Here is a 24,011-nt window from a genome sequence, read left to right on the forward strand (position 1 = left end):
ACAAACCCCAAACTGGTTGTGAGTTCTGTACTTAGATTTCACCAACCACGTATTAAGTGTGAACTCCTCAAGCACTATAACAGCTTTAACATGGAGTCACAGACAGTCCCTTATGATACTTCAGTCTATCTTGCCACCCAGGCAAATTTGCCTTTGTGAGAGATGGTCTCTTACACCAAAAAACACAACAATATTCAGATTACTCCCAGTCCCAAAGGACTAGTCACCTACCCCAGGTCAATTGTACCTCAGATCTCACACCAAAGACAACATTTATAGTCAATCCTATAATAAACTGTCTAAAGATTTATGAGTTACAGTAATAATAATATATGGAGATATACCTATCTCATAGAAGTGGAAGGGACCCTGAAAGGTCATTGAGTCCAGCCCCCTGCCTTCACTAGCAGGACCGAGTACTGATTTTGCCTCAGATCCCTAAGTGCTCCCCTCAAGGATTGAACTCACAACCCTGGGTTTAGCAAACCAATACTCAAACTGCTGAGCTATTCCTTCCCCCCCAGTCTAAGGCTATGTCTACACTGCGTAGCTTACAGCTGTGCCACTAAAGCTTTGCCGCTGTAAGGCACACAGTGTAGCCACTCTTTGTCGGCAGGAGAGAGTTGTCCTGCCAACATAATAAAACCACCCCCAACAAGGGGCGGTAACTTTGTTGGCAGGAGATGCTCTCCCACTGACAAACCACTGTCCACACCGGTACTTTTTGTCGTTAAAACTTTTGCTGGTCAGGGGTGGGTTTTTTTTCAAACCCTTGACTGACAAAAGTTTTAACGACAAAAGTGCAGTGTAGACATAGCCTTAGATTCCAAAACATAATAGAAGTTGCTGTAATGTGCAAACTGTATATGTCCTTTAGGGCTAACCCAAGCTAAACAGCTGGGGATCGCTTGCTTATGCTTAGAAATATTGCCCTCTCCCTGAAATCCAAGTAGCACAGGGATAACAATTTCTTTTTGACAGGGATTTTTATTCCCTTTCCCCAGAACTCAAGTGGATGGGATGAGCATTTGTGCACGTCTCTTCCACGTAGGTGTTGGGGGAGCAATCAACAAACACTTGTCCCCTGATGTTCCACAATGGCTTGTCTGGTGTCTATGGACCAAAGGGTTGGAGAGGAGATGATACCTCTTGTGCTAAACTAGTATTTCACACTTGGTAATGCTTCTTTCCTGACTATGGGGGTTTACAGTTTTAGAGCAAACACTTTTATAGGTACAGAGCTTATGCTTAAATATTACCTTATAACATAGGATGCAGGTATTATAAATGAGATTAATGCAAGCAGCAATTTACAAGCATTTCATAAAGTCCAAAAACTAAATACATCTCTCTAAATCTGATACCTATTTTAACGGTACTAACACTCAGGTAAGCCAGACTGGTTTCCAGTTGTGCATTTGTCAGTGTTCAGTGAGGCCTAGAAGCCTTGAAATGAGCTGGCATCTGGTCTGCCATCACAGGGGATAATGATACTTACCTTCTTTGTAAGGAGCTTTGAGATCTACTGATAGAAACTGCTATTTAAGAGCTAGATACTTGTGTTACTGTACTTGTGAAATTACTTATCTAAAGTCTGGGTATATGTCCATGTATACAAATTATATTTTAAAATTTGGGCTTCCCTAGTTAAATTTATCCTTATCTTTAAAAAAATACATCTTTGTCTGTATGTTACCTGTAGGAAGGTCATTGGTTCTTTAAGACACTGAGAACATAAATTATATCTGAGACCCTCTTAAATCTGGGAAAAGTTTGCCTTTTGAATAATGCACAATATCCAACTTGTAATAATCTAAGAGGAATTCAAGGCAGACTATTGCTATATTAAGAAAACCCAAATTAGATAGAGTACATGATTCCAGGAAAAAAAAACAAATAAAGGTTGTGTGATGGTCTAATGTAAACCAATGAGGGCAAACAAACTTGGATATCCATCTGTAGGCAGCTAAACAAATGGCCTGATTCTTCTTCGAGTAGTGTCCCTATGGATGCTCCACTGGAGGTCATGCCTCCCCCACCATCTCTGGTAGACGGCTTCCATCTTTTCCTGGAGCTAGCAAAGAGGGCAGCGGACACCCACTACATACTACTAGAGGAGGTCAAAGATGCCCACCATCAGCTCCTTGCTATCATCTGTTCTTTGTCCTTCTCAAAGATTGACTCCCAATTAATGAAGCTATTTTAGACCCGGCAAACCCAGCATCAGTGGTGTTAACTTTCAAATGAGCAGAGAAAAATTATTATATCCCTGCCAAGGAATCGGAATTCCTATTTTCCCACCGACCACCCAACTACATTGTGGTGGATGCTGTCAATTTCCATGGCCAATAGCACCAGTCCAGAGCTATGCCCTATAATAGGGATAGGAAGCGCCTTGATCTTTTCGGTAGAAAGGCGTATTCCTCGGCCACCTTATAGTTCCATATTGCCAACTATCAGGCGCTCACGTCCAAATACGATTACATAAATTACAATAAATGTAATGATTTTATTGAAAAGCTGCCAGAGTTACATCGGGAATCCTTCAAAGCCATCATCCAGGAAGGGCAATTAGTAGCAAAACATCACTGCAATCGGCCCTCGACACCACCGATATAGCAGCTAGGGCAGTCTCCACAGCAGTGGTGATGTGACAGGCATCATGGCGCCACTTGTCGCGATTCCCGAAGAGGTGCAGTCCATGGTGGAAGATCTTCCCTTTGAGGACATGAAGGTCTTTGCCAAAAAGACCAACGCCTTCCTTTATGCCCTGAAGGATTTCAGGGCTACCTTCGGGTCGCTGGGTATCTATACACCAGGACAAAAGATACTATTTAGTCCCCAATCCCAGCACAGGCTGTATGTGGCCCCACCCCCCCGACTGACTCAACTGACCATCATTGTACACCAATTTGGCCACTGATTGGCAGTGTTCTGCAGTGCCTGGGAACACATAACGTCAGACCCGATGGGTCTTAGAATCATCTGGTTCGGGTACTCCATCCATACCACCTCCACAACACCTTTTCCCATCCCTCTTCAGGGACCTTTCTCATGAGAGTTTACTACAACCAGAGATAGATCTTCTCCTCCAGTTAGGAGCCATAGAACCAGTACCTCAACATTTATGAGGCAAGGGGTTCTACTCTTGTTATTTCCTAATAACCAAAGGAAGGGAGGTTGGAGACCCATACTAGATCTCAGAGCTCTCAACAAGTTTGTCAAGGCTCAGAAGTCAAAATGGTCACCCGATTGATCATTCCAGCATTGGAACAGGGAGACTGTTTTTTGGCCTTTGACCTCCGTGAGCCTACTTTCACATCTCAGTCCTACCAGCTCACAGGTTCATGACCATTACCAATTCAGAGTCCTCCCCTACAGGCTCTCATTGGACCTGAGAGTATTTTCCAAAGTTCTCTCAGTGGTAGCTGCTCATTTACACATGCTAGGAATAATGATTTACCCATACCTGGACGATTGTCTACTCATAGCCCAATCTCTCCAGAAGGCTCACCAAGTCATCGACACTGATACACTTGTTCATAGAGCTGGGTCTACAGATAAACACCCAGAAGTCAACCTTCACTCCAGTGCAACATCTGGAATTCAAGGGGGCTGACCTCAACGCTTTGCAGACCAAAGCCCTTTACCTCAACAGGTTCCTATCTCTGGTTTCACTCATAAACACCATTCAATGCAGCCCACAAATACTGGCCAGGCTCTGCCTCCAACTCTTGGGACATATGGTAGCAGGCATGGCCATGATACTACATGCCAGGATTCATATGCGATGCCTCCAACTGTGGTTTGGTTTACAGACTGAACAGAGACACGTTTGACAAACCCCTGTCACTACCCACCAGGATCAAAAACTCCTTAGACTTGTGGGAGAACCCAGAGAAGGTGTGCAAAAGGATCTCCTTCTCGCCGACATCACCATCGTCGCTCATAGTGTGGGCCATGCATTTAAACGGCCTCATGATGCAAGTAAATGGCATCTGCGGAGATGCATCAATCTCCTTGAGTTGAGAGCAGTCAGGAGCATCTGTGCCCATTTCCTTCCGCTGATTGCAGGATCACACACAAAGATCCTAGCAGACAACATAGCCTGCATGTACTACATTATTAGTATGGTGAGGGCCAGGTTGCCCTATCTATGCACAGAGGAAGTGAGATTATGGAACTGTTACATCTCCAACAACATTACTCTGTCCACAGCTTACCTCCCAGGCACACAGAACTCAATAGCAGACAATCTCAGTCGCAAATTCCCACACGATCACAAGTGGGAGATGCACTCCATGAACTATTCACATAATGGGAAACACTGTCTACATACCTGTTTGCCACTTACCAGAACAAGAAATGTCCATGCTACTGCTCTAGAGTGGGGATAAACAGTGCTCGCTGGTCAATGCTCTTTTCCTCCCATGGAACAAGGACTTTCTTTACACCTTTCCTCCATTTCCTCTACTGCTGAAGGTCCTGCTAAAAATAAAAAGGAACAGAGCTCATGGCATTCTGATTGTTCCTACTTGGCCAAGACAGACCTGATACCCTTACCTAGCACAGCTCGTGATGTGCCAACTAATCTCCCTCTCAATCATTCCGCACCTCCTATCACAGGACAAAGGGTGTACTCTGCATCCCAACTTGGGGATTCTTCACCTTAAAGCATGCCTCCTGCTTGGTTCCAACACCTAGAGAGCTCCTGCTCAAGGGAAATACAAGAGGTTCAACTGCACAGTAGAAAGTCCTCCACATGACAAACTTACCTGCAGAAATGGTCCAGGTTTCAGATTTGGTGCATGTCCCAACAAATCTCCGCAACATCCGTGACTCTTCCACGCATCCTAGATTATGCTCTGATCCTTATAAAGTCAGGATTATCCCTAAACTCCCTTAGGGTCCATCTAGCAGCTAAAACAAACTTTCACCAACCTGTAGAGAGGTACTCAGTGCTGTCACGTCCAACCACAGAAAGGTTCCTCAAAGTATAATAGACCTCTTCCTTCAGCTTTGACTTCCTACCCCCTTGTGGGACCTAAAACTGGTACTGAAAGGGCTGATTAGGCCTCTCTTTGAACCCACGACCACCTGTTTGCTGACGTACCCATCAGTGACACCCTTCTTGATAGCGATTACTTCAGTCAGGAGAATAGGAGAGATAGCAGTCCTGATGGCACATCCCCCCTACACAGTATTCTTTTTGGACAAGGTTACGCTCAGGCCACATCCAAAATTCATCCCTAAGGTAACCTCTCCATTTCACATGAATCAATTGATTCACCTTGCAATCTTCTACCCCAAGCCTCACCAAGACAATAAGGGGGCTATACTTCATACCCTAGATGTCAGGAGAGCCCTGGCCTTCTACCTTGATAAGACAAGGGTCTTCGGGAATTCCCCTCAACTTTTCCTCTCCATTGCAGAAAGATCCAAGGGCTCAGCAATGTCAATCCGAAAGCTCTCTAAGTGGGTCTTGAATTGTATTTGACGGTGTTACCAAATTCACAGTATGACCCCTTGAGGCTCGATTTGTACAAACTCCACAAGATCGATCTTGTCATGGGTGTCGCCTTTTTCAAGACTGTCCCTATCTCGGAGATCTGTAGAGCAATGACATGGGCCTAAGTCCACACTTTTGTAGAACACTGTGATCACTGGGGACTCCACCTCTGAATCCATCTTTGGCTCCACAGAACTGTCATCAGTAACTGACCCAACTCCGAAGTCCCAGCCCTCCAGAAGGGGGTACTGCTTGGGAGTCACCTACAGTGGAGCACCCATAGGACACTGCTTGAAGAAAAAGAAGTTACTCACCTTGTGCAGTAATGATGGTTCTTCGAGATGTGTGTCCCTATGGGTGTTCCACAACCCACCCACCTCCCTCTACTTCAGAGTTCTTGTCAATGATTCTATAGTAGAGAGGGAACTGAGAGAGGTTAGTCCACGGGCACTGACTACCTTCGTGGTGTAGCACAAGGAGAAACAGTGCATGTGCTGGCCCAACAGATTCCGCTACTGAAGGTCTCCGATCAGCAGCCCAGGAACACAAGCACACCAATGGTGGAGCACCCATAGGGACACACATCTCAAAGAACCATTGTTATTGCATAAGTTGAGTAACTTCTCCTTTTTCAGACATGCTCAGCAGTCACAATTCCTACTGAAGTTCCTCCTTCCTCAGACATTCACTCTGTTTCTCACATCTTTGTTTCTTGCTCTTCCCCATACTCCTTAACATGCTCTTCCTTCCATTACTGCTTTAGAAGAAAGTATTCCATTAATCTTTCCCGCTTCTCACCCCTACTCATCACCCTCCCCTCCCCTTCCCCAAATGACACCAGTCACACACACTCCCACAGTAGTGACCGACAGGTTCTTCTCGCTGGTTGGAATGCTAAGAAAAGGACATTGGGGTTGGAGAGCAACCTGCAGCAGAGTAACACAGGAAACAATTCTAGCAGGCCACTAGAGGATTTGCTGAACTAGACTGTAAGATCTATTTCTCTCTCTTGTGCCAAAGACCCAGACTTGCAGGGAGGGGAGAGGATGGAATGGCCTTGGTGTCCATGCTGGAACATGGCTGGCTGCCAGGCAACTCCTTCTGAGCCTGGAAATGGGAGAAACTATTTTTCCTGAATCAAATACATTACCGCTAACACCTTTGGTCAATATGTGTAGATTATACGGCCACAATACTGCAAATTCTTGCTCAGGCAAGTAGTCCTTATTCACCTGAGAAGTTTAATTTTAACAGTCCAGTTCAAATTCCTAGTCTAACCTATAAGGGCCTGAATGGGCTGAGGCTTGTCTTTCTTAGGCTCTGGCCCAGGAAAACACTTAAGCGTGTGCGTAAAGTTAAGCATTTACGTAAGCACCTTTTCTGATCAGGAATGCTTTCCTGAATTACCATACCTCTTTTCACAGGCCTTTTCATAGTAAGAGGTATGGAATTCATTACAAGATCCATTGCATACAAAATTTAAATCCTCATAAGTAGTGGTGGCTAAATATAGCACTAAATAGTATAATTCTTTTTGATCAAGATAGATACAAGCCTTAATTGTATATGACCACCCATATACCATTGTGATTATGTGCTTGACTGAGTTCAGTAAGGATGGTCTAGAGGTTAAAGTGCTAGACTGCAATTTACAAGACCTGGGTTTAATTCCCGCTCCACCATTGTTTCCTTGTGACCTTGGGATGTCACTTAGTCTCTCTGTAACTCAGTTCCCCATTGAAATATGGAGATTGCAATATGATTCAGTTCTATCAATGTAACTTTTAAGAGGTAGACATATACTAGGTCTTTAAAAACATCAGTTTTGGCCAACATTTTAAAACTTAATCTCTCAAACAAGAATGTGTCACTTAATGTTGTACTTCATATTCTTATCTGAGGAAATATCTCTTTTGACCGTGCTGAATTCAAATAAAAATTAATGCCATCAGCATTTACCTGTATTTTTAACAATAATGATTTTAGATCTGCTTTTTAGATTTATCTCCCAAAATGAAATAATACTTCATGTAAGCTACATATAAATTTTTTGAGCTAGTAGATTCATAGACTCTAGGACTGGAAGGGACCTCGAGAGGTCATCTAGTCCAGTCCCCTGCCCTCATGGCAGTACCAAATACTGTCTAGATCATCCCTGATAGACATTTATCTAACCTACTCTTAAATATCTCCAGAGATGGAGATTCCACAACCTCCCTAGGCAGTTTATTCCAATGTTTAACCACCCTGACTGTTAGGAACTTTTTCCTAATGTCCAACCTAAACCTCCCTTGCTGCAGTTTAAGCCCATTGCTTCTTGTTCTATCCTTAGAGGCTAAGATGAACAAGTTTTCTTCCACCTCCTTATGACACCCTTTTAGATACCTGAAAACTGCTATCATGTCCCCTCTCGGTCTTCTCTTTTCCAAACTAAACAAACCCAATTCTTTCAGCCTTCCTTCATAGGTCATGTTCTCTAGACCTTTAATCTACTTTTTAAATAGTACTACTAATAGTAATACCTTTTAAAACCTTTTAAACTATCTGAAACTACTTAAGAACATAAGAACAGCCATAGTGGGTCAGACCAATAGTCCATCTTGCCCAGTATCCTGTCTTCTGATAGTAGTCAATGCCAGGTGCTTCAGAGGGAATGAACAGAATAGGCAATCATCAGGTGATTCATCCCCTGTTGCCCATTCCCAGCTTCTGGCAAACAGAGGCTAGGGACACCATCCCTGCCCATCCTAGTTAATAGCCATTGATGGAACAATCCTCCATAAACTTATCTAGTTCTTTTTTGAACCCTGTTATAGTCTTGGCCTTCACAACATCCTCTGGCAAGGAGTTCCATAGGTTGACTGTGTGTTATGTGAAAAAATATTTCCTTTTGTTTGTTTTAAACCTGCTGTCAATTAATTTCATTTGGTGACCCCTAGTTCTTCTGTTATGAGAAGGAGTAAATAACACTTCCTTATTTAGTTTCTCCACGCCAGCCATGATTTTATAGACCTTTATCATATCCTCCCTTAGTCATCTCTTTTCCAAGCTGAAAAGTCCCAGTCTTATTAATCGCTCTTCATATGGAAGCCGTTCCATACCCCTAATAATTTTTGTTGCCCTTTTCTGAATCTTTTCTAATTCCAATATATCTTTTTTGAGATGGAGTGACCACATTTGCATGCAGTGTTCAAGATGTGGGCGTACCATGGATTTATATAAAGGCAATATGATATTTTCTGTATTATCTATCTATCTCTTTCTTAATGATTCCCAACGTTCTGTTCGCTTTTTTGACTGCCGCTGCACATTGAATGGATGTTTTCAGAGAATTATCCACAATGACTCCAAGATCTCTTTCTTGAGAGGTAACAACTAATTTAGACCCCATCATTTTTTACCTCACTCCATTCTGAAAACTGACCATTTATTCCTACCTTTTGTTTCCTATCTTTTAACCAGTTACTGATCCATAAGAAGACCTTCCCTCTTATCCAGGGGTGGGCAAACTACGGCCCAGGGGCTGCATCCGGCCCTCCAGATGTTTTAATCCGGTCCTCAAGCTCCCTCCAGGAGCGGGGTCCAGGGCTTGCCCTGCTCTGGCGCTCTAGCTGGGGAGTGGGGTCGGGGGATTGCTCCGCTCCGCGCAGCTCCCAGAAGAGTGGCATGTCCAATGTTTAACATGGAGAAACTATATTGGAAATAAAGGAGAAGAAGAATGGAATTAGAAATGGAAGAGGCATAATTTATATTCCTTGGAACACACTAACTTAATATTCTCCCCATCAGTTTTTACATCCTTATAAACAGTCAACCTATTTGTCCCATTCAGCACTGCTTGACCAAATTATTTATTTAGCTTTATTGCATTCTTAGACCACATTTTTAAGATAGAAATACTTTAATTTCCCAGCTGTCCTTCGGTGTTTTAATTCATATTTTCTTTATTTTATCTAAAAGTTACTTGTCTACTTTTGTAGGATTGATTTCTATAGAAGGATGCGACTTCATTAATTTACTGATTCTCGCTGAGATTCTGATCAATCTAATTATTTGTGGCTTTGTTCAGTTTTCAAATTAATTTAACTCTAAAATGGTTATATCATATGTTGCTACTCTTTCTCTAAAACAAAAATTATTAGGTTTGGAAATTTTGCGAAGTATTTCTTTCTGGAGATATGCATAAAAAGCACTTATGTCAATTCTGTTTGAAATGTTATAGTCCCACTGAAATTCCTCATTGAGCTAGGTAATATTCAATGTGACTTAAGCATGGCAGAATTGAACCCTTTGTCTTTATGTGGTGCTACATAAAGCCCTTATATGGCTCTCCTTGCACTACATTATCTGAGTTCTTCACATTAGGTAGAAGAGACCAGTGTGTGTGTGTGTGTGTGTTTATGGATTTTGGATTGTTTTAAAAAATGTATCTGTGAGAATAAAAGGTACTATTGTGTAGGCAAATTGGGTTGGGGGAAGGGTAGTTGAGTTCTGCATTTAGCTCCAAATATAGTGAGGTTAGTAATCATTTATTTCTTCCTGTGAAGGTTCTGTCACCTGTGGTCACAAGCCTACCCTTATTGATTGACTCTTCTGTTGCTCTAATGGAATGCTGCTATCATGGGAGGTTGTGGGAGGGAGAGGTGATCCTAGGTAGCCCGGACCGATTCCATGCCGGCCTTTGAAACTGAGATGTAAGGAGTAGTTCATCTCTCTCAAAGCAATTGTTTCACAATCTCTGTAAACTCAGGAAGACAGCACTGGATCAGTTACATTCAGTTCATGTTTTCAAGGGTTCTTCATAAGCATAAGGACTAGAAAGGCAAAAATGAAAGTATAGATTCAGGAGCATGCTTTTTGGCAAATTGGATTGCGTGGTCATGGAATCACAGAGTATATGGGGCTCTGCTCCTATGTAAGCCCCTCCATTCTGTTTATCATCTTCACACTACTCTGCCCAGTTTAACTATATCTTTGTTCATACAAAGAGACTAAAACTAAACTGGGACTTTATTCCAAATGTGGTTTTACTAAAGCATTTTAAAATGATATAATTGATTCTGAACAGGAGTGTATTAATGTTTAATACAGGTTAACATTCTATCAGTCTTTCTTACTGCTGTTTCATACCAATCCTCTTATAGTAAAGTCATTATTCTCACAAAACAGTATCATCCTGAGCATAAATTTACTTAATCTGAAATAATAATTTAAACATTTCAGTTGGATAAATTGGGACTTTCATTAGACTTTGCTATGGTTCAAATCCTTTCCCCATTGTCCAGCTGAGTAACTGGGCTGGATGCTGTGGAGAGGTAGGGGAAAATATTTTTCTCCCACATACCAGTCAGTAGAACAGGAACAGAGTTACTCCACAGCTGCTGTAGCATAATGGTCTGAGTAGCTTCCATGGAGAGAGGGAAAAGACTGGAGGCTCTGTGTAGCTACACTAGGAGTCACCACAGATATATGTGGGCTCCTGGCTTTTCCTCACTCTCTGTCTACTGAAACAGCAATGATTTCACTGCGCTGAAGGTGCTCTGCACTTGCAGAAGAGTGGGGGAGGATTTTTGCTTATTAATGGAATTACTCTATATCCAAACTCACTTTATTTGGTTCCTAGATTAGATTACAAACTTTTTCACTTTTGGTTTATTTGAATAGCAAACATATTGCAACATTTGATATGTTTCAGGCTGGATCTTGTTCCAATCAATAGATCAGTTGGTTTGAAGGCTAAACCCACTAAGCCAGTAACAGAAGTTCTACGGCCTGTGGTTGCAAAATATGGCTTAAATCTTAATGAACTTGTGGCAAAACTGGTAAGTATCTTCTGGTGTAAAACAGGGGTGGACGAACTGTGGCTTGAGGGCCGCATCCGGCCCTCCAGATGTTTTAATCCAGCCCTCGAGCTCCCACCGGGGAGTGGGGTTGGAGGCTTGCCCCGCTCTGCGCGGCTCCCGGAAGCAGCAGCATGTCCCCCCTCCGGCTCCTATGTGTAGGGGCAGTCAGGGGGCTCCACACGCTGTCCCCGCCCCAAGCGTGGCCCCCGCAGCTCCTATTGCCCAGGAACCGCAACCAATGGGAGCTGCAGGGGCAGCGCCTGCGGACGGGGCAACGTGCAGAGCTGCCTGGCTGTGCCTCTGCGTAGGAGCTGGAGGGGGACATGTTGCTGCTTCTGGGAGCTGCCCAGAGCCTGCATCCCTGGCCCCTTCCCACACCCCAACCCCCTGCCCTCCAAACCCCTCAGTCCCAGCCCGGAGTACCCCCAACTCCAGAGCCCTTACCCCCTCCCACATCCCAACCCCCAATTTTGTGAGCATTCATGGCCTGCCATTCAATTTCCATACCCAGATGTAGCCCTTGGGCTAAAAAGTTTGCCCACCCTGGTGTAAAATCTGTAGTATTGCTTGTCTGGAAAAGAGTATAGAGTATTCCAAGAAATTTAGTATAGGCTCATCTTTATGCATGAAAATGTATTCTATAACTGCCTGTGTTTTGGGATGAGAATATGCAGTAGTAATAGTCTTCATTCTTCAGATAGTTTGACTATGGCTTTGTCTGGGCCTGCTTTGTCTTGGCCTTCTGAGCCCCCCATTCCTGCTCCCTTTTCAGAGGCTTCATTTCAGACCAAAACATCCCAACTTAGGAAGGCTGAACATAAGCCTCTTCCATAGTCCATTTTTTCCATTCATCTGTCAGCCAGAGTGTGTCATTTGAGAGCAATTAAAACTGTTGTCCCTACTAACCTGGAAAGCACAGAAATCCGCTCCAGACTGTTGACAGTAGTATAGGTCTACCATTGGGTTGTCAGACTGGCCAATACATAATACACTGCAGACAAATGACTCGTGTCCATTATGATCAAAGTAATTATGGACAGTATTGGTCTGAAAATTATAGGGAAGATAGCAGAGGATTCTTGGGGGTACACTGAAGTATAACTGTACTAGCTAGTGTTCTATTTTAAATACCAAGTTGTACATTCAAGTTGTTTTGAAAACCATTGTTTTTCTCTATTATACACAAACTGTGATCTAACTTCAGAATGGTGAGCAGGAACCACTAGATCTTGGTGTCCCTATATCTAATCTGGATGGTCAACGAGTTGTATTGTATGAAAAAGAGCCAACAAAGGGAAGAGGTAAGAGGTTCTGAAAGATTTTATGAAGTGCTTAACGAGCCTCATCGAGCCTGACTTTACATTCATAGAAAAAATAAATTTACGTGAGGTAAATGGTGTTAGGATGAAGGATTTGATTTATAGGATAGAATGGGAAAACTTTTTATAGGAATTAAAGTTAAATGTGTGACTTTTCATCTGTTAAATTGGCCGGTTTTCAACGATCACAATTTGCTCTTGTAACAAAGTTTGTAACTCCTAAAAAATATTTTTTCTCCCTAGTACCCTACAAGCACTCAGTTCATTAGAGAATTAAGTTCTCTATTTTACCACAGGACAGGTACAGCTTAGGATATCAGCTACAACTGCTGGAGAGATGGATTGTGTAAGGTGAGAAGATAGCGCAGCCTCCATCTCTATGCAATCCTTGGGTTCTGCAGAGACTGACAAAAAGAGTGCCAGTTATGATTTTTGAGGTGGTGGATCTCTGTGAAATAGAAGCTGAACTAAGACTTACTTCACTTCAAATTGGCCAGAGAACAGCAGTTAGATAATTATTTTTTGTCATTACTGACATTCACTGGATTCAGATTAGGGGCCTGGAGATTAAAGTTTCCATGTGTCATTAGTATCTCCCTTTATAGGTAAAAAACATGTGATTTTGTTAATGCATTTAGATTAGATTAAATTAAATGTTTAGAATGGTGGATCTCGTAGGGGAAATGAATAAAATAAAGAGAGCTGTATTTGGCGGTGGGGAAGGGGAGTCAGATTTTATCACTTTGTTGGGGACCAGAGTCACAGACCACAAACTGTAATTTACCTTAAAAGTTTTATAATCCTATTGGTAGTGTTATATAGGAACTAGGCACAAATGAGCTACTTCTTTCTACACTGCCAGGTTATTTTGGGCATTAAACATGCGTAAATCATCAGAGAATCACCCCAGTAGAAAGATGATCCTAGAGCATCATAGAATCAATATAGGCATTCTTATGCCACAGATGCTTCCTGATACACCGGGGAAAAGATGCATGAATAGAGAGAGAGTGCTTTGTCAGGATGAACCTACACCAAGCAGATCCTGAGCTGTTTTTTGCCCTTTGTGTCTGTTGCAGGCAGATATAAATTAAAGCAGCCCTGAGCTTACTTTAACAGTGTATGGAGAGAAAATGGAGATGCCCAAAGGGCAGTTGATGCACAAAGCAGATCTGAAAGCTTTTGGGGTTTCTTAATGGATTTTTCTGCATCTGGTGTTTTTAAAAAAAGATTCAGTTTTCATCTAAACTGAACCCTGTGGCTGCAGATCTAGTGAAATTATGCCATCACAAAAGTCAAGAAAATTGAAAGCTTAGCAACGGAGAGGGAGAGAGATTTTTGCTCACTCATTGCTTTTCATTTATTTTATTACCAGCTATTGTACTCAATGACTTATGAATATTGTGGAGAAAGGATGTCTTCCCTTTAGCTTTTTGACCCCTGCTGCGTCTTTTCATAAAGATATAAAAACTCATAACACATATGCTTTGAAAGCATCAGAAAATCCAGGAAAGCCTAGGTTGTTTTCTGCTTGATTTAACTTAAAAATATTGGGGATATCAAGTTTGATCTTCCCTGGTTTTGCTAGAGCTTCTTCCGGGGGGCCTCATAGCAGGGTATTTTATGTGTCGTCATGTTTTAAATGTTAATATTATGCTGAAGTGATATGCTTATAATTATAGAAGACATTTTTATGTTTAGTGTTCACAGACAGACAAAAAGGCGCCACAGTAAAACAAAGTACAGTTGTAACCTCCACTTCAAGAAATCAAGCATCTACAGTAAGTTTTTTTTTTTTAAATGATTTCTGCCACTCAGATTACCTTCTGTTTTCTTCTCTCATCATAAAGTAGAAGCTTCAGGTATCTATGCTAAAAACAGTGTCCAGCTTATCTAATTGAATTGGCTGCAGCTATAAATCATCCTATTCTTTCTGTCAGACTTCATCTGTGGGGATTTAATCCTGCTTTTTCACCAGTGTGTGACCATGAATTGAGTAGCAGTGAGTGTTTTATGGCTTTTATATATTTGGCTTTCTATATCAACTGAGTGGATCATCTTTATCAAAATCCATTAACTTCCTTTGAAAGCCAAGGCATGTACTTGAGCCTACTACTTTAATGTAAATTTTGCTGTGCAAGCAATGTGCTCGTTGTAAATGGAATTTTTTTTCTTTTTTGGTGTGTAGTGTTAAATCTTTTTTGTCATGATTAAGCTATAACATTTGTTGTATTTTTTAATCAGAGAGATCTGTTTATAAAATATCCTTTTTATTCACTTAGAATCTATTACGCACATATTGTGGTATATCCTAATTGTAAGAAGTACTTTAACTTTCCTTCTAATGCAGGGAGAGGGAAGAACTCTAGGAAAGTCTAATTCTATTAAAATAAAAGGCGAAAATGGAAAAAATGCTAGGGATGCTCGGCTATCAAAGAGAGAAGAATCTCTTGCAAAGATTGGGGGAAAAAAATATCAGAAAATTAATTTGGACGAAGCAGAGGGTATGTCAACTTTTTAAGTATATGTAATAACATTAGTGTTCAAGGGAAAATGATCATTCCAATTTATGACTGTGGAAATCATAAGGACTGTGCATTTATCACTGTATGAAGAAAATAATAGGCAAGTTCCTTATATGCTTGTTGCTGTTAATTTTGAACTGCTAATTTATTGAAGTCTAGGATAAAAATTTTAAACATCCCTGCAGGTACTTAAAGGTATTTAGGCATCTTAAGATGAGATAGGTGCCTACCGGGATTTTCAAAAGGGCTAAGGTTACTAACTCCCAGAGAAATCAATGGGTGTTAGATGCCTCAGAGCTTTTGAAAAGCACACTAGATGTCTGCCTGCATCTTTAGGTGCCTAAACAACTTTTATAACTTGGCCTTAGATGCCCTTTTCAAAAGTCTCATAGGCTCCTAAGGGCCTAAGTCACTTTTGAAAGGAAGACTTAGGCTCCTAAATCACTTAGGCACCTTTAACAATTTTACCCATAGTCTATGATAGCCAGATTACCGCTACTTGAAAAGGGGTGGTGGTGGTTGTGTGGGGTGGTGGGCAAGAACAGAAAGAGATTGCTTTTCATTCAGTAAATGTTATGAAATGGTGACTAGAAATGTTACAAGAGACAAGGCTGTGCCGTAACTGGTCATTTTGCATTTTCTGAGCCAAAATCTTCCCTCAATTACATCTTTGAGAGACAATAACTTCATGAGGATTTCACTGATGACAGCAGAATTTGCCTTTCCGTGTATGTTTTCTGGTATGAAAAAATGAGAGATAATAAAGGTCACAGAGAGGTGAAGGAATAAGATCGTTTTAAGGGTTGATATCTTTAGATATTACTCCCCCATCCCCAACCTTAAGGATTATTTGAAACAGTTGCCTATCCCTCTAGCTCCAAAATAAAATGTGAAAATCAGAACACATATGCTAGCTAGGGCAAAAATTTAAAATGCATCATTATTACCACCTGATGTAGGGTGACCAGATAGTAACTGTGAAAAAATGGGACAGGGGAGCGAGGTAATAGGCGCCTATATAAGAAAAAGTCCCCAAAAACGGGACTGTCCCTTTTAAAAACGGGGCATCTGGTCACCCTAACCTGATGTTCAAACAAAGAGCCTGATCCTGCAAAGAGCTGCACGTGAATGACTTTATATAAGTGAATAATTGTCTGTAGGTTTGGACACAAGGAAGTACCGTAGCTGAAACCCTTGTTGTGAATGGCTGTTTGTTAGTTTCTGAATGTTGCTGCAAAACATGTTAATGTAGTTTTGAATGATTTATTTCTGTTTGCTACTTGAGTAGCTTGTTTTACCCAGTCTTATAAATTCATTTTCTGATTGAGGCCAAGTGAAATATTAACATAATTTGAAGACCTCAGAATTTGAGGCTTTCATATTTTGTTTTGATTTTGTGAAATTGATCCAAGTTTGGGAAAGACCTATTGAATGTTGTAGAGTATTTTTTAATGAAAAATCTTTTTGAAATTTGAAATTTCAGGAAGAAGCAGCTTTTGCCTAAAACACACACATTTCAAAAATGTTTTATGTTTTGATGTGCATACTCCATTTTGCAAAACTTTGGCAAAAGTTATATTTTGGGGCTACAAAATGCCCCAGATTCAAACTCCATATATTTTCTAACATTTTGCAAATCTATTGAAAATTATTTTCACACAACACTCCTACTGATTCTGCCAAACCACCCAAAAGTAGTGTTAGAAAGTTGTAAGTAAAGTAAGTTCTAGGAGTGTAACATGTGACTTTATATTATGTCAAAAAAACATTGTTGCTAAAACTAAATGTTTTGGTTTTGCAATGAAATTTTTTGATTTTTTGATTTAGACAATCAGTGTAAACTGGGTTGAAACCACAAAACTGATTTCACTTGGGTCCTAAAATGAATTTGAATTTTAATCTCCAGAAATGTAAAGGTAGCAGTAGCTCCTGGAGCTTGATCCAGGGTGTAATCCTGCCCTTCTTCTTGAGTAAGGGGACATAAGTAAGTCCCATGTTAGCAATTTTGAAATTTGGATGATTGGTACCAAAGAGTTAAGTTATCATTGGGTTATTTCTTTTTTGGGAGCAGTATCCTTCTTGGCTCAAGGTCTAAAATTTCTGGTTGTTAAGTTTTGAGGCTTTCCAGAATAAAATAATGAATTGTCCTAAATCACAAAACAACATTATGATAAAACTAAGATGTTGTCTTAAATCTATCTCCAGCAAAGAGATTCAAAGTTTTGGCTAAAAGTTCCAGATTGACATATTATTATTAAACTAAAAAAAAGTCTTGTAAAAGGATTGTTTACATTCTGGACCAATAAGCTTTCAGAGAGCTGACTACTTTTAAATTGAGGTGTGCAAAGAAGCATCTAGAGTATACAAATGTGCATCCTAATCCTACAATCTGTTAAATTTCAGTAGGACCAGAGCTTTGTTATGTAATAGGAATTAAAAACACGTAAAGGTTCATTTTAATGCATAAAATAGAAAATATGTTTAGGATGCAGACTTGGTATGCAGAAATTTTAGCCTGGAGTGAAATGCAGCTGTTCTAAATTGCAAAACTGCTTACAATAACAATCTTGATTATCTTAATTATAATGCTGCTAGTGAACATTGCTGCAATTGAAAAAGTTCCTAATTAACATAAGATCTAATTTCAAGGCAGCATTGAAAATAACTGAAGGTCTTTATTGAGAATAAATATGCTAATGGTTGACATTTTGATGGATTTCATTTTCTGACAAAAGTTTGTCAATTTTTGGTTTTCTTCTAAATAGAGTTTTTTGAACTCATATCCAAAGCTCAAAGTAACAGAGCAGATGACCAACGTGGGCTGCTAAGGAAAGAAGACCTTGTTCTACCCGATTTTCTTCGTTTACCTTCCAGTAGTCCAGAACCACCCTCATCTACACCAGTGAGCTCTAAAGGCCTTAGCAAGAGAATTGCAAAAAATGATGGCAAGGATAAAAGTACACAGCCAAGTGGGAAACTGGAGATTACCCAAAACTGTAATGAAAATTCAATTAAGAAAACAGGTCATTCAGAAAATAAACATAAGTCTGCTTTGATAACGCTCAACAGTCAGAAGACTTACAATGTTCCTTTTAGTGCTCCATTGTCTCCAATTCCACATGTACAGGACAACAATATGACAATATGGAAAAGACAATCAGGAGAATTACAGGCTGAAGGCATACAGACTATAGATGATGAAAATGTAGCAGACTTGACTCTTGTGGCTGAAGGAGATATTAGTAGCCCTAACAGCACCTTACTGCCACCACCACCAACACCACTATCAGACATCAGTAAACTCACAGAAGCCAACTATCCACCGCCAACTCCACTGGCAGGTAATCAGGAAAATTCTGGATATCAGAGATCCAATTCAGGTATTTCTAGTTTTTAATAGCCTTTCCTTTTATGTAAAATTATCTTTCCTTTATATTGTTTATCACTAAAACAAACAAACAAAACTATCTCTGCACCTTACATTTTAATTTTAAATAAGTTTTATTGCTTTATTCACTGTTAAGTTATATTTCTGGTTGCCTCCAAAACATATTTTTGTTTGGACTGAGTACGTTTGTGCTAAACAAAATACAAGCCTTCAAATGACCATTTAGTGTGAGACTTTAATGCACACATTAAAAAACAAACACAATATTTGCTATAATTAAAACAACAAGGAGTCCGACAGTACCTTAAAGACTAACAGATTTATTTGGGCATAAGCTTTCATGGGTAAAAAAACACTTCTTCAGATACATGGTGGTGTTTTTTTATCCATCTTCAGTGTTTTTTTTACCCATGAAAGCTTATGCCCAAATAAATCTGTTAGTCTTTAAGGTGCCACCAGACTCCATGTTGTTTTTGTGGATACAGACTAACACAGCTACCCTTCTGATGCTATAATTCAGTAATTTACTGTTTACTCTCATACATCACACAATAGTTAAATATCAGTATCTGACCTGCTTACCAGTGACTCAGTCCACATTTTCTGAACCATTAGTAACAATGAGACTAAATCATTAGGGTTTTTAGTATCACAAGTTTAATGATTTCCCCCCCCCCACACACACACCACTTTTACATTTGGAAGTTCTGGTGCTGTAGGAAGAACTCTAAATATATATTAAAAACTGCAGCACTGTTTACAGTAAAAAGAAACAGGATAAATCTTGAATATTTTTAATCTTTAATAAATTATATTTTTATCTAAAAATATAACCCATACACCATTTCTTTTTCTCCTTTGGTACCCAAAGTAGTAGATTGCATCTAAAACATAATTCCCAAAGCTTTCATATTTGAAACAGCTTTTTCTAGCAGACCATTTTTAAGAAAATGGAGGCCATTAGAATGTAAGTTTCAGCAATATCACGGATCATTATTATTCCTCATAAACATGAACTCATAATAATTGCTATTACCAGAAACAAGAAGTGGTAGATTATGAGTGTTGTGGCATTTACATTTTACAGTCATTGTACTGTACTCTTTAATGAAAAATATAAGAAAAGGTGTCTGTGCTAAAGTTATTTTTGATGTTTCAGTGCCATGATTTGTTTCACATTTCTTTGTGATGTAAAAATATACATTTGAATTATTTATCTTTTTACAGAGAGTATTTAATCCTATTTCTTATCTGTACTGCCAATGAATTGTAAATATTTATTTGATTGTTACATGCTTACAAATGGCAATGTGAACTATTGCATCCTGCTGCTCTTAACAAAACAAGCTCTATCTTAATAGTATTTGCAAAATGTTCTATAAATGCTACCACTTTAATTCTTTAAATTAGATTTTAAACAGACTTGTAATCCAGATGCCTCCATAAGAGAACACACAAAGTGTATTTAGGACATGTTTATGTACATATTTATATATCCGTGTCAGTGTCCTTTTGATGAGTGTACAAGATGGAATTCAATTTGCATCCTTTTCAATGGGAGCTGATATAAGAACATTTGCACTTAAAAACATTATGAATTTACAGTATTTTAATGCATGCCATACATTTCTGTGTAACTGCTGTACTTTCACTTTTCTTACTTTCTACTTTCACTTTGTAGAGATCTTTATGTAGTTTTCACATGTATTTTGTATCTTTGTTCTTTCAGGAGTAATAAATTCTATACCTACTTATACAAGACTGGTTTTAAGCTTTGATTTTCTTCATTATTTTAAAAATATTCTGTCTTTGTAGAAACGTAAAGGCCTAATTTAACAAATCGAATGCAATTAAAATGTAAATATTACATTAACATTAATATATTTTAAATGTCCTAATATGGGTTCATCTATTTAACATAGTGGTATCGGTTCAGATCTTGTAACATACATATTAACAAAATTACAATGAGACAAACTTGACAATAGAGAAATTATGAGGAGAAAATTTAATATCCTAAATACAGGCCCTTTAAATAGGGCCAGATGTTGCATTTAGATTCTGGCAGCTCCCATTGAAATCAATGGCAGCTGCAGGCACACATCTACAGACAGATAAGAGAGCAGATTGGCCTGTAGTACTTATACGGTGTGAGTAATATGTCTATTGCAATTAATGTAAACCATGTTATAATTTGCAAAACAAAGTATTTAAATCTTAGAAATCTTTACTTCTCAATTTCCTTGTTTCCTTTTGTCACATACAAAGTGTGTTTTGATTCTTTGAGTAAGAACAACGATGACTTGGAATAATAGTAACAACACTGAATTCTCTGAAAAGAGATTCTTTTCTGTCTTTGGGTTCACGGGCTAATCCTTGTACTCAACCATTTCTTTTTCTTACTCTGTAAGACTCACCAATGTTTCATTGGTCTCTGAAGTGAATTGGTGTTCTCAGTTCAGTTCTAAGTAGAGCCACCAACATAATGACCCCTTCATTTGGCAATCTCAGCTATTGAGACTGAACTAACCTTTTCACTTCTAGAGATGGGCTCTCCACAGCAGGATTGCAAAGCCTGTTGGAGCACTTATTTTTTAACCTTTTTGCGGACTGAGGCCTCCATTTTTCCCAATTTGTCAGCATATTCACTTACAGTTGTTGGTCTCTATGAAAGAAAACAAAGCCCTTTTTAACCCGTTGTTGCAATTCCCTGTTGGAAGGCAGAGACAGACTTTTTAACAACAGATAACTAATAATCTCCCTGTGGATTACACCAGAATGTAAATATTTTCATTTTTATTCTGAGGACAAGTGATCATGTACTTTACCTTTGTGTGTCAGGCACCATTGAGAGCTTTTGCCATAATTAAATATGATAGCTTTACACAATTAAATGGAAGCCCTATAAAAATAATCTTAAATTTAAAAAGTACTTTTCATCTCAAAGGTCCCAAAGCACTTAATAAAATAATGTGCACACTATAGACCAGTATGGGGATCATTTCATCCCCACTGAAAGGCAGGCATCTCTGGGATGTTTAACAGCTTACAATCCTATTCCCCAACATCGTAGGACTGTTTCCAGATGAAACTATAGAAGTAATTTGAGGCATACAGAATGCAAATAGCTAGGGCATCAAGGTAAACCCCACTAAGAAGAGTGCTGTGGTATGTTTAATGATCACAGTGGAAGATCCTCTGATTTAAGTCACATCTGAAATATGGTCCCTCCAGCAGCATATTGGTTCAGTACAGACTCAGAGACTAGGAGACCATCTATAAAATCACCAGTATTAAAGGCCACACCTTGAAGCTACCGTTTTTCTGACCAAAAAGAATTGGATTCTGGTGCCAGTCAAAGCCACTAAGTAATTACGGTAGTTATAGGAATTGTGCCACACAATTTATGTGCTCCTTCTGCTCACAAAACTTGTAGTTAAACAATGTAAAATATTTTGGAGCAGATCATCGGCTGGTGTAAATCAGCACAGCAGATTGAAGTAAATGGCACTTCTCCTATTTACACCAGCTGAGGATCCTCCCTCCCTAACCTCAGAGATGGAATGCCCTAGTTCCCAGTCCTGGCTGGTTTGAGAGTCAGCAAGGTACTTTAAATTTTGCTCTGTTTTATCATATAGCATTGCAGGAGGTCGTGACTATGCCAACAAACCCTAAAATATTTTAATTAGGGTTATGCTTCCTCAAAGTATTATACCCTGAGCATTATACCATGTGTTTGGCAGGTAGATCCTTTTCTAAAATGTCCAAATTATGTTCAGTTACCTTGTGTATGTGTGCACTTGGTCAAATATTTACTCCTGGGTGAATTCTGTGCCCCAAAATTAAAAATTCTGCACACAATATTTTAAAATTCTCCAAAATTCTGCATATTTTCTTTGTTAAAATAACACAATATAATCACTCCAGTTTAAACTATTTTGATAATTTATTTCAAAATACCTGTCAACAAGTATGTCAACAATACAGACAACAGCAAAAAAAGATCCCCCCAGGAGTAGAGAATTAAAGAATCCCTACAGCAACCCAGTTCCAGCTGGAGGGAGCTGTGTTGGGCCCCCAGAACCCAGACACCTGAACTCCCATCCCTCCAGAGCGCAGCTGCAGGGTACCCCCTGGCCCAGACACTTACACCCCTTTTCGCCCAGACACCCACACACCCCTCCCGCCAGAACTCCACCATGGGGAACTCCCCAGACATGAGCACCCACCTCCCCACAGAAAACAGGTGCGGGGCAGCCCCCGTACACCAGGCCCCCCCCTACAGAGCCCAGACACCAGCACCCCCAGAGCCTTTACTCCACCACAGCTTCTTTACTGTCCCACAGGGGACATGATGTGTTGTGGCCCTGCCCTTCGTCACCCAGATATCTTATTCTTAAACACAATTGCTCTTCTAGAATCATACTAACGTAGGGCTGCAATAAACCTTGAGAGATCATGTAGTTTATCTCGCTGCAAAGAGTCAGGACCAAGTATGCAAAGAGCACCCCTGACAGGTGTTTGTCTAACCTGTTCTTAAAAATCTCCAATGACAGGGATTCTACAACTTCTCTCGGTAAGCTATTCCAGTGCTTAACTGTCCTGATAGTTAGAAAGGTTTTCCTAATATCTAACAAGAATGATTAAAGGTCTTGAGCCCCAGCCACGTGTCCCCCCCGAATATTCCTCCATGCCCCCCAAAGGATGCACGCCCCACAGTTTGGGGACCTCTGACCTAGCCAGTAATTTCCCATTTTGTAGTTGTGCATTTAATTTTTTTCCCTAAGTGTAGTACTTCGCATTTATCTTTATTGAATTTCTTCTTGTTGATTTCAGACCAATTCTCCAGTTTATCGAGGTCATTTTGAATTCTAATCCTATCCTCCAAAGTGTTTACAATCCCTCCCAGCTTGGTGTCATCTGAAAATGTTACAAGGCTACTCTCCACTCCACTATCCAAGTTATTAATGAAAATATTGACTAGCACTGGAACCAGCACAGACTCCGGCAGGACCCCACTAGATACATCCTCCCAGTTTGAAAGCAACTAATCTTTGAGTGTGGTTTTCAGCCAGTTGTGCATCTACCTTATAGTTATTCCTTCTAAACCACATTTTCCTACTTTCCTACTGTGTCAAAAGTTTTACTAAAATCAAGATATACCACAGTGTGCTTCCCACACTATTCACTAGGCCATTATCCCTGTCAAAGAAGGAAATTAGATTGGTTTGGCATGATTTGCACTTGACAAATCCATGTTGGCTATTACTTATCATCCTCTATGGGGTTACAAATTGATTGTTAAATAATTTGTTCCCGTATCTTTACAGGTATCAAAGTTATTCAGACTGATCTATGATTCCTTTTTGTTCCCCTTTTTAAAAATATGTACTGTGTTTACACTTCTCCAGCCCTCTGAGACCTCAC

General features: G+C 39.9%; 1 protein-coding gene across 3 annotated transcripts in view; it reads left to right on the plus strand.

The window, feature by feature from the left end:
* Positions 1 to 24,011, plus strand: part of RGS12 (regulator of G protein signaling 12) — a 180,449-nt gene that overhangs the window by 148,628 nt on the left and 7,810 nt on the right. For 2 of the 3 annotated variants that reach the window (XM_054030685.1, XM_054030687.1), the window contains 5 exons: positions 11,205 to 11,331; positions 12,557 to 12,653; positions 14,373 to 14,452; positions 15,022 to 15,175; positions 17,962 to 18,576. In XM_054030685.1, the coding sequence (XP_053886660.1) occupies positions 11,205 to 11,331; positions 12,557 to 12,653; positions 14,373 to 14,452; positions 15,022 to 15,175; positions 17,962 to 18,576 (1,073 nt within the window). Of the gene's footprint in view, positions 1 to 11,204; positions 11,332 to 12,556; positions 12,654 to 14,372; positions 14,453 to 15,021; positions 15,176 to 17,961; positions 18,577 to 24,011 lie in introns of those variants that run through there. The other variant, XM_054030686.1, reaches the window with a different exon arrangement.

This window comes from Malaclemys terrapin, chromosome 5 (assembly GCF_027887155.1).
Source record: "Malaclemys terrapin pileata isolate rMalTer1 chromosome 5, rMalTer1.hap1, whole genome shotgun sequence".
NCBI lineage: Eukaryota > Metazoa > Chordata > Testudines > Emydidae > Malaclemys > Malaclemys terrapin.